The sequence below is a fragment of the Narcine bancroftii genome, chromosome 5 (genome assembly GCF_036971445.1).
Source record: "Narcine bancroftii isolate sNarBan1 chromosome 5, sNarBan1.hap1, whole genome shotgun sequence".
Lineage (NCBI taxonomy): Eukaryota > Metazoa > Chordata > Chondrichthyes > Torpediniformes > Narcinidae > Narcine > Narcine bancroftii.
The window spans coordinates 61,547,762-61,564,013 of NC_091473.1; the positions used below are offsets into that span (position 1 = coordinate 61,547,762).

The 16,252-nt window shown below is 44.7% G+C and overlaps 1 protein-coding gene across 9 annotated transcripts in view; it reads left to right on the forward strand.

Annotated features, from left to right (window-relative positions):
- LOC138763431 (roquin-1-like) overlaps positions 1-15,486 on the forward strand; it is a 137,465-nt gene extending 121,979 nt beyond the window's left edge. For 8 of the 9 annotated variants that reach the window (XM_069937545.1, XM_069937547.1, XM_069937548.1 and 5 more), the window contains 6 exons: positions 839-1,064; positions 6,389-6,485; positions 7,322-7,466; positions 8,035-8,190; positions 10,964-11,076; positions 11,656-15,486. In XM_069937545.1, coding sequence (XP_069793646.1) covers positions 839-1,064; positions 6,389-6,485; positions 7,322-7,466; positions 8,035-8,190; positions 10,964-11,076; positions 11,656-11,797 — 879 coding nt within the window. In that variant the 3' untranslated portion in view covers positions 11,798-15,486. The remainder of the gene's footprint in view (positions 1-838; positions 1,065-6,388; positions 6,486-7,321; positions 7,467-8,034; positions 8,191-10,963; positions 11,077-11,655) is intronic. The other variant, XM_069937552.1, reaches the window with a different exon arrangement.
- Positions 15,487-16,252: the final 766 nt, after the last annotated feature.

Below are 16,252 nucleotides of genomic sequence, written 5' to 3' on the forward strand. Positions count from 1 at the left end.
GAACCAAAGACGCTGCCTTGGTTTGACTTTTTTTGAGCAGCATTTTTTTTATTTTTAAGTATTATGTGAAGGTTTGCACTGTGATGCTGCTACAAAAACAACAAACTTTGTGACTTGTTCATGACAATAAATTCTGATTCTGATTATATACCTGTCTCTACCTTCTGTCCAATGCTCTATCACCTCTAAGCCCCTCTCAATCTTCCTCCCCCAATATACTTTATATCTCTCTTTCTCCTTTAGACTTGAAAAGGAGTCCCAACCATTTCGACCCAAGGATGTATCTGAACTCTTGAGTCCCTCCAGCAGCTCATTGTTTGCTGGTGTTCTAATAAGGCAGGAAAATGCACTTCTAATAATGAAGTCTAGCAAGAAAATACTGAATCAGAATATGAACCTTTGGTCTTTATCTATGTATGTTTTACATTATTTTTAAACTACTGCGTGACATTTTATTTAATTTTTGACCAGAGTGGAAACAGTTGGGCTGGCAACTGGTGAACTCTGTGGGTTTCAACCTAATGCAACTGGGTTCAGAATTCGAGATTTAGGAAATGATTTGGAAATGGGTACCATAAACAGGAGCCCACTAATGCATCAGATGCTCAATCGCCCCACATTGTTCCAGCCTTCCCACTACCCATTAGGAATGACAAATGTGACACCACCTCCCCTCCCTGTGTGTACTGCATCATGTTAGAAGCAAAGGAAAGGCAGCTAGATATTGAGGGGCAGGTCTGAGGCATCAAATGGCTTGCCAGATTTTTGTGTAATAATTGAGGTTGTTGGTGCAATTATGTGCTGTTCTAACCCATGACACCAAAACTGATATCTTTAGCAGAACGTTGACAATAAAGGCCTGCGAGAGCAGTTGATGAATCTGGATATTCAGAGGAGAGCATCTGAGAACAAGGAGGAGGATCCCATCATACCGTTTGGGGAGTTGCCAACCGTGTCTAAATTTGGTGCCATTTCCCGCACTTCCAAAACTAGTTATCAGACCACGGGGCCCGTGCAGGCAATGGCTTCACAAAGCATTGCCACCAAGCCCATCAGTGTCTCAGGTAATGTAACCCACGGGTAAGCAAGGCTGTCTGCCATCACTATCTTGTGGACTAACTCCCTCCCGGATGTAACAGTGAGTGAAAGGCAGTAACTGCACTGGAGGGTCTGCAGAGGAGGTTCCCCAGCATGTTGCCTGGGATAAAGTGTTTTGGTTATGGGGAGAGACTGGGTTTTTCCTCTTTGATCTTAGAAGCTTCAGAGAGTATGACAGGAGGGGTATAAAATTATGAAGGATATAGATGAAGTTAAACAAGATGCTGGGGTCAAGTGCACTATACAGAAATGCTGGAGAAACTCAGCAGGTCACACAGCATTCATAGGAATTAAAGGGTGACAAATGTTTCAAGACTGGGCCCTTCGTCGGGTATACCCAGGTCTGAAGCATTGGTTACCCTTTACTTCCTATGGATGCTGTGTGACCTGCTGAGTACAGATGAAGAAGACTGCTTTTGACTGTAATAACATCACATCAAGATGAATAACACAAGGGCACATAGATTTATGATGGAGATTTAAAGATGATCTTTCACCAAGAGAGTGATGCGTACCTGGGACATTCCTGGAAAGAATGGTGGAGGCAGAGTTACCACCAACATTTAAGAAATGTCTTGAATCAGCTGAACATAGAACACTCCAGGCCAAGTATTGAAAGATGGGCTCTCACTGGACATTATGGCCAAATGCCCTGTTGCCTGCTGAATGACACTGGATAAAGTTTGTCATGCACCGATTGTACATGTGCACCAAAATTCTTTCTTGCTGCAACCAAACAAGTACTTAGCTTAAAAAAAACATCTAATTTAAATTAAAAAGAGATAATGAATACATAAGATAAACCATAAAAAAAAATTTCCATGGTGCAAGAAAAAAAATTCATGACCTTAGTGGAGACAATCTTTTTGTGTGTTGGAGTATTTAACGATTCTTGTAGTATGGGAAGGTTCAAGAGTCATATCGCTGTTGGAAAGGAACTATTCTTGAACTGAGAGGTGCTGATCTTCAGGCTTCTGTACTTTCTGACCGATGGTAGCAGTGAGATGGGGATCCTATATGATATTGGCTGCCTTCTTGAGGCAGTTCTTATTGCAGTAAATACGTATATTCATTTTATTCCAACTAATTGATTGTCATCAAGTCTCCTGGATATTTGCTCCCTCGTACAGCCACATGAACCAGTGGCATTTGGTGTAATTACGAGAACTTGCTTCTGGAGTTCAGAATGAGAGGCTGCGTGGGCGCAACTGAGGAACAAGGGAGTGATCACTTGGCTGGGTGCGACCCACAGGTCAGCAGGAGATAGAGAAGAGGTGTAAGCAAAAGGGTTGCAATGATAGGTGCTTCAACTTCTCCACTTGATAGGCTTAGAGGGTGTGGACTTTTTCAAGCATGTCCAATTGAACTTTGCAAATCAGTTCATATATAGTTCTTCTGGAGGGGTGACGAGCAAGTGGAATGGGTTGCACCCGGAGAGGAACCAATATCCTAGCAGTAAGGTTTGCTAATGCTGTTGGGTGGGGTCAAACTAGATTCACATGGGAGTAGGAACCAAAATGAAGAGACAGAGGAAGGTACAGCATATAAATAGAGAGAGCTGGTAGGGTGTTTGTATGAAAGGACAGCAGATAGGACAAAATTGCAGCCATGAGGATGAGTTGCAATCCAAAAGGGACACGGAGTTAAAAAAAAAGTAACAAATACAGGGCTAAAGGATTTGTATTTAAATGCATGTAGAATAAGAAATAAAGAGGATGACCGTGTACAATTACAGTATGGCAGGTATGATGTGGCCATCACGGAGTTGTGGCTAAAGGATGTCAGTGGGAGCTGAATGTCCAAGGAGGCACAATATTTTGTAAGGATAGGCACATAAGCAGAGAAGGTGGTGTAGCTCTGTTGGTAAGAATAACATTAAATCATTGGAAAGAGGTGACATGGGATCAGAAGGTGTTGAATTATTGTGGGTTGAGTTGAGAAATGGCAGGGAAAAAAGACACTGCTGGCAGTAATATACAAACCTCCAAACAGTAGCCGGGATGTGAACAACAAATTTCCACTGCAGATAGAAAAGGTGTGTCAGAAGGGCAATGTTTTAGTAGTCATGGGGGATTTTAACATGCAAGTAGACTGGGAAAACCAGGTTGGGACTGAATCTCAGGAGAATTTGTAGAATCCCTATGAGATATTTTTTAGAGCAGCCTGTTGATGAGGCCACTAGGGGATCGGCTGTACTGGAGTGGGTGTTGTGTAATGCACCAGAGGTGATTAGAGTAAAGGAACCATTAGGGAGCAGTGACCACAATATGATTGAGTTCAGGAGAAACTATAGTCAGAAGTGTCAGTATTTCAGTGGAGTAAAAGTAATTACAGTGGGGCTGAGTAGGAAAATGAATCAGCTCAAGATTAAATGTCGTGGCAGACTCGATGCACTGAATAGCCATTTCTGTTCTGTCTTATGGACAAAGGGCATCAGTGGGGCCAATCTTTGAATAAGTAGCCAGGCAAGTGAAGGAATTGTTAGTGGGAGTACATTTTGGAAATAGTGGCCATAGCTCTAAATTTCTGGATGGTTATGGATAGGGTTTAGGATGGTCTGGAAATTAAGGTCCTGAAAAGGGAGAGGCTAAATAGGTCCTGACAAAAGTAGACAGGGAGTAGCTACTTACAGTTTACTCTACAAGTGGGATTCATTCAGAAATGAAATAATGAGTTCCTGTCAGTGTGAACTGCACAAACTGCATTTTCAAGGAACCCTGGATGTCAAAGATAACTTGAATTGATAAAGAAGTAAAAAGGAAGCATATGGCAGATATAGATCACTGAAAATAGAAGGTCGTTTCAGAATACAGAGAGCGTGGATTGTATTTAAAAAAGAAATTACGATCGCAAAGTTGGATGTGAGATATCATTTCAGTTTTAAGGAGAAGCCTATAATTGTGTTGACAAGAGGATCTGTATGTTAAAAACAGCTTCTTCTCACTGCTACCTTCTGGCAGAAGGTACAGAAGCCTGAAAATCAATACCTCCAGGTCATGAACAGTTCCTTTCCAATAGCTACCAGATTCTTGAACTTCCCCTTCTTACTTTGATCATCAACTTCTCTGACGCCACAGAAGGACATTGCACTAGGATTGCTGTAAGTATTTGTATGTATTTTCTATGTATATTTATTTTAATGTATCTTTTAATTTAATTTGATTACGGTAATTTTATATTATGTTTTTCTTTACAAGTACCTGTTCAGCTGCAGGAAGTAAGAATTTTGTTGCATGTGTACATTGTACAATATGTATGATAATAAGCTCATTATCATAACCAGTGAAAGAATGGGGACCAAAGAGGAAATCGTGTCAGGAAAAACAAGCATGGTGTTCAATCAAGGAGAAGTACATTGTAGATGAAGAATTCAGGGAGGAAGAAAATGCTATCATTAAAAATGTGTGAGATCTCTAAGATAATGTGTGCCTCCATCTGCTACAGATGTTATTTAGGAGATTGCTAAAGTGCTGACAGAGGTAACACTGGCTACAGGTGAGGTGTAAGGTGATGGAGGACAAGTGTGCAAGTAGGGCAACAGGGATATGATGAATGTACTCTTAGAAAATTAAGGATTAAATAGCATGGTTTTGTTTGCAGAACTTGTCTGACCAACTTGATTCTTGACGAAATAACTGAATGTATTGAATCAATAAAAATAAATGTATTGTGGTCATATGATTACATGGACTTCACTAAAGCCATTGACTGGGTCCCACGTGGAAGGCTGGTGCATAAGATCAAAGCCGTGGCACCCAGGGAAAGTTGACAAATTGGATCCAAAAATGGCTTGATAACAGGAGACAGAAGGTGGTGATCAAGGATTGATTTTGCTATTATCAGCCTACGACCAATGGTTTATCATGGGTGCTCAGATCCTCAATATTTGTTTTATTGATTAATATTTTGATAAGAATATTGAAATTATGACTTGCATGTTTACAGATGACCATGAAAATTATACTTTTGGTGATGGTGAGAAAGATAATAAGGCTACAAAAACAGATTTCAGATTTTCTTCAGAGTACTTATAGTACCTTCTATCACATACAGCGTCCCCAAAGCACTAGCAGATATGGAAAAGAAGGATTATGGGATACTTTCCTTCATTAGTCAGGGCAGTGAAATTATGGAAGAGTTTTATAAAGCATTGATGAGGCTGGAGTGAACAGTTGTGATCACCACACTAAATGAAGGGTGTGACTGGAGAGGGTGCAGAGGTGATTTGCCAGAATGTTGTCTTGATTAGAGTGTTTCATTCTGTGATTTATTTGGAGGTTGAGAGGGAACCTGATAGAGGCAAAAATAATTGAAGGATATAGGTTGGGTAGACAATAGGAAACAGAAATATCAGAACTCGGAGGGCAGAGCTTTAGGGGAAGGGATTTGGAGGGGACCCAAGGAATTAGAATCTCTTGTGCAGTGGTTGGTAAAGACAGATACTCTAACACTATTTGTTATTTAGATGAATCACCAAGGGATAGAAAGGCATGAACTAAGTGTTAGGAAATAAGATTAGTGCTGAAAGGTGGTTGGTGTGGATCGGAAGGGTTAGGGGTCTGTGTCTTTGCTGTATGACTCAGCAATTTTCAGTAGTTGTGACTGTAAAATTTGAGTTGGGCAATGGGCCGGAGATCACAAAGAATCCTTGGAAGGGCTGAGATGCTGTGTGGGAAACCTCCTTGGACTTAGGATTTGAACTGATGGGTTGTCATTGATTCCGACCTCTAAAAGCCACAGGTAGAGGGCAGCTCATTATGGGAAAGGTAACCGTTGAAAGATGGGACAGGTTTAAGGAGCCCAGTGGCTCGATTACCTCCTGCGAGGCAGTCTCTGCATGCCCTGGGTCTGGTGCTGGGGTTCAGCTTCCTTGTGCTTTGTGAAGCAACAGAGCAGAGCTGAGCTGGTTTTTCTATAATGATGGCACAGTTAGCACCAGTGATCGTGACCTGGGTTCAAAACCCACACTGTCTAAGGAGTCGGAACATTCTCCTCGTGTCAGCATGGGTTTCCTCAGGGGCCTCCAGTTTCCTCCAACCTTTCAATTATGTACCCAGGATGGAGGTCATTTAATTGTAATGAGGCAGCACGGGCTCGTAGGCCGAAAGGGCTTGTTACTGTGCTGTATTTTTAAAATTTAAGACTGGGACGTGGCAACTGGAGCTCACAGTGCTAATGGAGGATATTATGAACCCCTGATTCTCACCATCCCAGCTTCAGCTGAAATTGAAATAAACCCTTTGAATGCTCTGAACTTGCCCTGTTCTTTTTTTTTAATCCCCCTTTGCAGATTATAATCCGTATGGAAACCACAGCAGTTGGACAAACTCGACGACTTCGTATTCTCCACACCAAACCTTACATACTCAGGGACATTTCATAGACAGGTACAGAGTTCTAACCTCTTGTGATTATCAGTTGCCTCCCACGCACCACACTGCCACTCACCTTGTTGTATCACTCAAGGCAGCACAGTAACAGCACCACTCTCGACAGTCTATGCGTCTTGAAATTGAAACCATGCAATATCAAATTGCAAATGTACTGAAGGATGTTGGGAGAGATGGCACCAGCATATGCCAGTTTAACATTGAATCAGCTATCCTGATCATTCATTCCCTCCACCACTGTGACTGCATCTTGCACCATATACAAGAATGCCCTATTGTGCTGCCCTGCTAAAGAGCACCTGCACCTTCCCCTCTAGGTTGCTTGTTAATTGGACACTGTTCCTTGACTATTACTGCGCCTCAGAGTCCTGGAGCTGCCTCCCCTCACTGGATGGACTTCAGAGGCTCAGAGCTCGCAGCCAACTTCCGAAGGTCACTTTGGGTACAGGCACTAAACGCAGGCCATGGGCAAAAAGTCCAGTTAAAGCCAGTAAAAATGGAGTGACCTGGTGATGGATCGTAGAACAATTGGGCAGACTGGAATCAGGAAGTGTAATCTGAAAAAGATTTGGGCCTGTCGGACCTAGGGAGCAAGAGGGGCTGAGACCTGTTCCCATGTCCACATTACAGTCCTAGTAACCACTATCGGGAAATAAATTTCCTAAGTGTGTGTAGGTCAGAGGCAGGAGGTGAACCTTGTTACAAGTTGCCACACCTTCCAAAGCAATGGGTTCTGTCCTGTCATCCTGGCTTGAAAGGAAAGAGTGGTTGGGTATGTTTTTACCCCCAAGTAAACCAATCATGGTTTAACAAGTTCCACTTGTACAATACAGAGAGAGGCTGAGCGTGCAGGAAGTGTCCAGCCACGGCAAGCACCCTGTGCCCCACATACCTCCGACGGACAGGGACCAACTGAGGCTGGAACTGCAGCAAGTCAACCAGCAAATCAGCCAGCAAAGCCAGCTGCGAGGAATTGAGGTACATGAGGGCTGAGTCACCTACTGTCTGTGCTTAAAGCTAAACGGGAAGGGGAGCTTCTCAGTAGGAGGGGAGGCAAATGTTCCAGCATCCAGAATATGCAACAGAATAGGAGGAGGGGTAAGTCAGGGGAGTAGCCTGGGGCAGATGATGCCGGGGTGAGTGTGGTTCAGAGGACGTTAGTGGGGATGGAAGGACAGGAGGAGTGGGGGTGAGATGATATAGATAGGAGCACAGGCAAGGCAGGGGGTCTCCTCCAAGCTTTCAGTGTGTCTCCTCACCTTTTCTCCCCTCCTCGCGTTCTAGAACAGGTTAGCTTCAGGAACTTGGGCTCTGGGGTACTGATGGAGGAAGGGTGAGAATTGGGGCTGTGCCAGAGTTTGGGATCATAGATGCTGAGACTTTGGAGACATCATCAAACTGGAGAGGCAGAGCCAGGGGAAATTTGAGACAGAAGCTGGGTGAGGTGTGGGCGGCAGAGATGGGGATGAGCCTGCGGACCTCATGAGAGGGGCGGTGGTGGGAGGGGATGGTCGTGGAGTTGACCTGCACTCGTTCCTTTATCCAGGGTGCCGGGAGCCCCGTGCAGGGGCAGCGGGAGGTGGGCAGCTTTTCCTCACTGCAGCACAGCTCATGGCCCAGTCGAATGTCCAGTGAGCAACTGAGCTTGGAGTTGCACCAGGTGGAGCGGGAGATCGGCAAGAGGAAGCACGAGCTGGAGACGGTAAGTGACTGCAGTTTTCTCCAGGAACTGGATGCAGAGGTGTGCCCGGAAACTCCTCAAACCTCCTTTGTTCAATAAGGTCGCTGATAACCTCCATCTGGCCCTTAACCTCACCTGGACTTTTCCTGACACTTCTCTCTCCTTCCTCTGTTACAAAAACAGATTCTTCTCCTCCATCTCATTTCTGAATGGACATTGAACCTATGGATACTACCTCACTTTTTTCTTTTTTTTTGCTCCAGTAAATTTTTGTAAAATCTTGTATTTATGGAATTCTAATTTATAGTAATTTTGCACCTTGTTCTGCACAAAAACTGCTGCCACAAAACAACACCTTTCACGACATTAAAACCTGATTCTCTCTCCACCCCAGTGGAACAAACTATACATAAACTCTTCCTGACACCTCTTCTTCCATCACTCTTCGTCTCCATCTCGGGAGTAGGGGGGTGGGGGTGCAAACTATCCATAAACTCTTCCTGACACCTCTCTTCTTCATCTCCATCTTGGGGGGGGGGGGGGGGGGGTGCAAACTATTCATAAGCTCTTCCTGACACATCTCTCCTTCCTTGGCCCTTCTGCCTCCATCCCAGAGGACATGGAGCATAGAACATTACAGCACAATATATGCCCTTCGGCTCACGAAGTTGTGCTAATCTATGTAAATCTACTTCACAACAATCTAATTTTTCCCAATCTCATGCCAATAACCCCCTATTTGTCTTGCATCTAGGTGCCTATTTGAAGTCTTTTTAACGTCACTATTATACACACCTCCACCACCATCTGACAATGAATTCCAGGCACCCACCACTCTCTGAGTAGCTCTGTTATCTCCCTTGAACTTTACTCCACTGACCTTATACCGATGTTCTCTGGTATTGATAACATTAGCAATCTCCTGCATCAGTGGGAGTAAAAAAAAAACAAGGTCAATGTTTTGACCTAAGCATCAGCCATCCTTTTTCTCCCACTGATGTTACTTGGCCCACTAAGTTCCTTCAGCAGATTGTCTTTGACTCTCCCAACAACTTGGGCTAAACATCTTCCTCCCCCATCTCTTGGAAGGATGCCAACCCTTCCTCCCAGTTTCTTCACCTATGTTTTACCTCAGTTCTGCCTTTTCATATTTGCAATCGGAGACTTGATTTATCTGGTATCTGTGCTTTCAGAATCATCAGTGAGGCCAGAGTTCAGCTGAAATGACATTTAGGAGTTAAAATGGAAGCAAGATGACTGTGCAAAGTAGCGATATCAGTCACGATAACCTGAATGCGCTGCTAAGGAAAACCGTCAGCAAGGACTTCCCAGTGGCCAACTATTTTATTTCCACACATCATTAGCACACCAATATGTTAGTCTGTGGCGTCATGCACTGCCAAATCAAGGCTACCTGCAAACTGGAGAAGCACCTTGTATTCTGTCTCGGCATTCTCCAACTAGATGGCATCGATAGCGACTTCTCCAATTTCCATCACCTTCTCCCCACATCTCTGTCTTTCCCTCTCGTTCTATCTTTTCTCCTGCAGCTTCCCACCCCTTCCTTCTCCTATTGGAAAGCTATCCCCTTTTTAGCCCTCTGTCCTCTCCCCATCACTTTTTCCTCTTCTGCTCTCCCATCTGTATCGACCTAAACTGTTAGCCTGTGGTCCTCCCTTCCCCTCTCTCCTCTTCTTGTTTCCTCCCCCCACACACCTTTTTATTGAAGCATCTGCCTGTTTTTTTCTTATTCTTTCAGGTCTGAGAGGCTCAGACCCGAATCGTTGCATGCCCTTTACTTCCTTTGGATGCCGTGTGACATGCTAGGTTTCTCTAGCATATTTGTGTTTTACCCTCGACCCTAGATTTTATTGCTTAACTCTAAGAACATAAAATCACCTGCAAAACCTGTCATCAGAATTGAATTATTTGTCTGACAACCAAGGTTCAAGCTGGGAATTAGTCAGAGAGGACTCATTAAAGAGTGCAAGATATTGAGAGGAGCAGGTGGATTAGATGCCATGAGGTTGTAACCAGAGGATGAGGCAGGATTATTGGCCACTGAGAACTGAGCAAAAATTCTTTAATTCCATCTATTGGGAATTTCCTGCCTACCATGCGGAATGCCTGATGGTCGAGTATGTTCAAGGCCGAGGTGGAATTTTGGATAATGTGTGGTTTCAACTGCGAATGCGATCCTGAGGTAGACAATAAGCCACAATGGTCCTGAATGAAGGAGCTGGCTGGTAGGGGCTGTAGCCTTTTCCCCCAGGGATGGAGGAGATGTTTGTGAGGTCATACACCACCAGTTTTGAGGACAGTTTCTTCCTGCTGAAATCAGACTCCTAAATAAACCTTCACTCCATTGAAATAATGTTGCTTTTGCTCTGTCTGAACAGATTTATCTTTGAAATTCAGTGATTTTATTGCTGAACCATTTATGGGTTGACCAGCTGGATGGCACACAAAATGAACATTCCCATTATACATCATAGCCCATGACAATAAACTTGTGTTTGGGGGCAGCACTTCACCCTCCAACAGGAAGAGATGGGGTTCTTCTTGCTTATGTTGTGGAAATATCCAATTGTGCCTCCGTGTTCTAATTCGCATGCCTACTTTGTACAAATGGCTGATATATTTATAACATGTCAAAAGTAACTGGCTGCAAGGTGCTTTTGCATAAGATAAAAGCTTCACCTCCAAGCCTCACTATGGATAGTGGCCAGAGAGTTGGAGCATCTTTGGTGGTGTTGAGTTAACTGTCAGGCCAATTAATTTGTTTGTTATACAGGAGAGTCGACCCTCATTGGAAATGCAATATAAACTGGCATCGAGCCATCAGGCAGAAAACGGACAACCTGAACAACAACAGAAGCCTCCAGAGGACATGCAACCTTCCCTCAGGTAATTGGGCCTGATAAAACCATAGGAGCAAAATTAGGTCATTCAGTCCATCGACTCTACTCTTGTCATTCAAATCATGGCTGCTTTAATTTTTTTTAAAATATTTAGATATACAGCACGGTAACAGGCCCTTTCGGCCCAAGAGCCCATACCTCATAATTACATCCTATTAACCTTCAACTCTGGTACATTTTGAATGGTGAGAGGAAACCAGAACACCCAGAGGAAACCCACATAGACACAGGGAGAATGTACAAACTCCCTACAGACAGCACAGGATTTGAACCCCAGTCCCGGTCGCAGATGCTGTAAAAGCGTTGTGCTAACCATGCTGCTCTTGACCCCATTCAACTGCCTTCTCCCCATAATCTTTGACCCCTCCCCCCCCCTTACCAATCCATTAGGACCATTCCATGTGTGATCTACATGCAGAGGTATGGGGATCAAGGAGAGGCCCTAAATGTTAGTTATTTCCACTAACACCACAGATCTAGGCCAGGCATATTAAAGCTCTGCATCAGCCTCCCACGAAACAGGAAAATGATACTCAAGTCCTTCTCTATTGTTCTTGTCACAAAGTGAGGGATGCAAGGTTGGGACCTCTGGCTTCACTACAGACAGCTCCGTCAGCACACTGACCAGCAAGGCTGCCTCCCTCAAGCTGTCCCTCGACACAGAGGAAGCAGGGGACCACTGCGACAGTCAACAGAACGGCCTGTAATCAAGCCAAGACAACAGCTGTCCTGGGCACGTCCACTGAACATCTTGTTGAAAAAAAACAGCACTGCAACTAATGGACTTGACATGCCACTCATCTCAATGCAATGCATCAAAGTAGCATTGAGGTTTTTTGTTGTTGTTGTGTGTCTGTGTGAACTTTTTATTTTATTAGCATGCATGCCTTGGCTCGCAAGGCATGGGACATATCCTTATGATTACCTGGTTAATCTTAGTGAAGTAATCTCACCTTATGTACCCCAACTTCAGAACTGGGCCTGCAACAGCGCAAGTTCATGAAGTCACATTCCCATGGGATTCTAGGATGATGTGACGAAGGTCAACGTCACAGATGGAACCTTATTAGTTCCACCGCAGTGAGGAGCAATACTTCCACTTATGCACATGATTGAAAGCTGTTACTTTCTGATAGAAAGGAGCTCTGACGTGTCTTCAAGCGGCCTTCCACAGAAGGCTCAGCCCCCTCAGTGGGGGGAGAAAAACAAGAGTCAGAAAATCTTTTGCAAACAGAAAAGTAACATTCTTAAATATTGTCATTGTACTTTCCACAGAGTGGAAGTTAACTAACCCAAGAGAGCCTAACAGGAAAGGGTTCATGCTGTCTGAAAATTGACTTTATCAAAGATACTGCCTTCCTTTGCTTAGCCCCTGTTGAATGTCCAAGTGCTCCCTAGTCCAAAGGTGTTGGCAGAGAAGCTGAAAGATTAGGCCTGCCTGACCCGATAAGAAGAGGGTCATCACGGAATCTCAGTTTGGGATGGTGTTGACTCAGGATATCGACATGGGAGTGGGTTGAGTGCCGGTATCCTGTTGTAGAAGGGGCTGGGCTGTGCTCCTGATACGAGAGGGTCCAACACATGAAATTCCTGGTGCAGGGGGAGCACCAGGCTTTAATTTGTGGCAGGGGTAAGGTTGGGCTATCTTTCTAGGGGGGGAAGGGAGGGACCCTGTGGTTAAACAAGAAGTCCCCAAGGATGAACAGGTTGAGAGATTGGGACCATTGTGGGTTGAATTGAATGGAAAGGTGCAGTTAGTAATGGTTTCAATTGAAGGTGTTCAGCGTGGGAGGGGCTGGGTTGTGGGTCAAGAGATCTCTACCATAGAATAGATGACCTTTAGCTCCTCCCTGTCAGCTCGTGAAGAAACTATGACTTAGCCATGCCTCACAGGAACAACATTGTCGATTATCACTCGCCTTTCCAGTAAAACTGCTCAGATAAACTAGACCACAAATTTTGGGAAAGGAAGGTGGGTGAGATATTCCTATAAACAGTAAATTCAGGGTGCCAATCAAAAGAATGGAGGGATCAGGTGATTAACCACGCATCTAAGAGGCTGTTTGGGTGACAGGTATTGTGGATCCCAGACTCTACTTGTGTGGGTCTGATTATTGGGTTCCAGTTGCCCAGTGCAGGTATATCTGCATCAACACTCCCTGCCTAGCGCAACTGAGCTGTGAGTCCACTCGCAATCAGCTTTGACACTTTTCCACACTGGCAGGCAGGACATCGTAGCTTGGAATCTCTGAGCTTGTGGGGTTTGTTTTTAAAGCCATCCTTTTGACAAAACTACACTAGTCAGTTTTGTGCTTTCCTGTAAAGTTCCTTGAGACAGTGGAGGCTCATATGGTTTCAAAATTCTAGCCTATTTTACTCTGGACTCAGCTGTATTGGCTTCCCAATTAGATAGTGCTGATCAATGCAACATTACAACTAAACTGGGGTCAGAACTGCCTCCTCTAAAGCTGGTGTGCCCTGGAGGAGGGTTGCTGAACCCTGACAGGAAGACCTTAAGATGTATTCAGACAGGAGAGGTTCTTTCTCCCCACCCCACCTAAAGCAGGATCGGTTGAACTAACCTTAGTCAGACCTCTCCCCATAGGTGAATACCCCTTGTAACGCAGCTGTTGCCTGTGCTGTCAAGGAGGTTGAATCAATAAGTCAATATTGTCCTCAAACATTGACAGTAAACAAAATGATTCCCAAATCCCTGGCAACCCACCAGAAGCTGGGAGACCTCAGCCCAGGCAAGTAAAGCTACACCTTGTTTTATGGATGGAACACCTGGAACTTGTTCCATTCCTGCCTCCCCACCCTCCCTATCTAGGCCCAATCTCAACACGGCAGTTATTATGTTAGCAATCCCTCCCACTAAAACAGCCCTTCATTTAAAATTTTCCCATCTTGAATGGGGATTTCTAGCATGTGTTGAATCCTTACTGTTTATGTGGTGACCCTCTGTAGGGGAACAGCTGTTAGGGAGTTGTACCTCTTATATGGGTTATTTCAATGTTTTCTGCAGCCTATTGAAGTGATATTTTGTGATCTTTTCTCAACTCTGTGATTGTGTCTTTGGCTCTTTCAGGTTTTATTTTCATTCAAGACCCTACTAATGCTAAGTCCATTAGTGGCCCACCAGTTTCTTGGCACCACTTTGACTGGGTGGGTTGTCAGGTGTTAATGTCTTGGGTAGTGCAGTGCCTGTGTGTTACTCCATCCCAAGATCGTGCCAGTGCAGTGGGCGCATCCTCGTGACAGCTTCACACTGATGCTCTCAGCCCTTTGCCCATTTTCACCCTCTATGGTTCCTCCCACCCAGCCTCAATCTCGCTGTAGTGACTTCTGTGAAGTTGTTTTCTCCACTGTGGGATGGACCCCAGTGTTGGGCACAGTATCTGCACTCCTGCTCCCGTTCCTGAGCGTGACAAAGGTTGGGAGGTCATCTGGTGCATTCTCCTATAGCCCCACCACCAGGAGAGTGGCCCTGGGGGTTGGACACAGTGGGATCCACCTCTTCCACCAGGGATTGGCCAAGAGAGGCAGAGAACTTCAGTCAGAGACTTTGCTGTGGGCGGTTGTCATTGCGCTAGGCCTGCAGTCTAGTGCCCAGAGCCCTTGCCCCTCCCACAACCTCTGGCTGCTGCAGGGGGTTGGGGACACAGCAGCTTGTATCTCACCATGCCATGCATCATGTGTGGTGGGGGCCCGTGGTTCCCCGGAACTCCACCTCCTCCAAAAACCCTCCCATGCTGCTGAAACTCTCCAGTTCCTAACTCCCAATGAGAGCCAGTTCTCTCCCTCGTCCATGGGATTGCTGAGCACTGTGAGTGGACTGACACAGGAGCACGAGTCCTCTCTCACCTGTGACTTCGTCCCCTTTTGTTTATCAACTTGTGTGCCTCCCACTGGTGATGGGCATCGAACGAATGTTCATGTCACTTGTTAATTCAGCCCCATTCCTCCTCTCCTTCCCACTCAGTGCACTGCCTCCTTTCCCTATCTCACTCTCTCTCTAGATTATAGCAGAGGACAGAGTGTGGTGGGTGGAGATGTTCAACAATTCCCACCCTATATGGATGTGTGGGAGTAGGCAACCTCGTGTTCGGGGGTGGCTGGGACTTCTTCCCTGCCTGTGACCCCATGGCCATCCAACCCACTTTAAAGCAAGTCAGATTCCAACAACCTGTTTACACTATACATTATTCGAGCTGCAGGGAGCCAGCACTTTCTCTTCAAAACCAATTCCAGAAACCCTCAAGAGAGTTTGCCATTGATGCTCGGAGGCTTTAACTTTGTTATAGGAAGACCAAACCAAGGCAGCACCTGATGCCAATCCTCACAGAGAGAATTTTGCCTTCTCACACATCAGCTTGTTTAGTTTTCTTAAATTAAGGTAAAAAAAAAAATTTCCTGAAAATTTTGTTTGATATACTCCAGTATGGAATGTTTTAGAATATCTTTCTCCAATGTGGAATGTAGTTTTTTTTTCCTTTGTAATGAATTCACTGTGTGAACATTGTTTTTTGCCTTTGTATAGTACAATAATATTCCACTTCAATACTGGGGGAAGGGAATCAGTTTAAAAAAAAATCTACATGAAATTGTTCTGCTTGTCAGAAAGCAAATACAGTTTGTGCAACCATAGAAGTTCACAAGGACTTCAATAAATTGTTTAAAAGAAAACAAAACTTTGAATTGCAACTTGTGTCCATGATGCAATTTATTGATATTGCTCTTTTGTTTGTTGTTCTCTCCCACGGTTAACTCATCCAGCCTGCAGCAGCCCTCCCTTTCTGGACTGCTAACCCAGGCTTTGCCTACCAGAAGGCTCACAGGCAGGCGGGTTCCTGCTGGGGCCCTGGCCCTGTGTGAGCTTGACTCCATTGACATGCATGTAAGGAGCAGGAAGCCACTCGAACATCCAATAAGATCACTCTTGATCTAACCTGAACTTCATATCCCTGGAATCTTTCACCTCCTTTGCTTTTTAAAATCTGTTCACCTCTATCTTAAAATGTTTCCAAACTCTGCTTCCTCCACTTTTTGAGACTCAGAGAGAGAATTTTGCTCCCAAAACAAGCAACCCTCTATTTTTAAACAGTAACCCTTTGTTCTAGTTTCTCCCATAAGATGAATGTGAACTGACCATTTCTACCCAC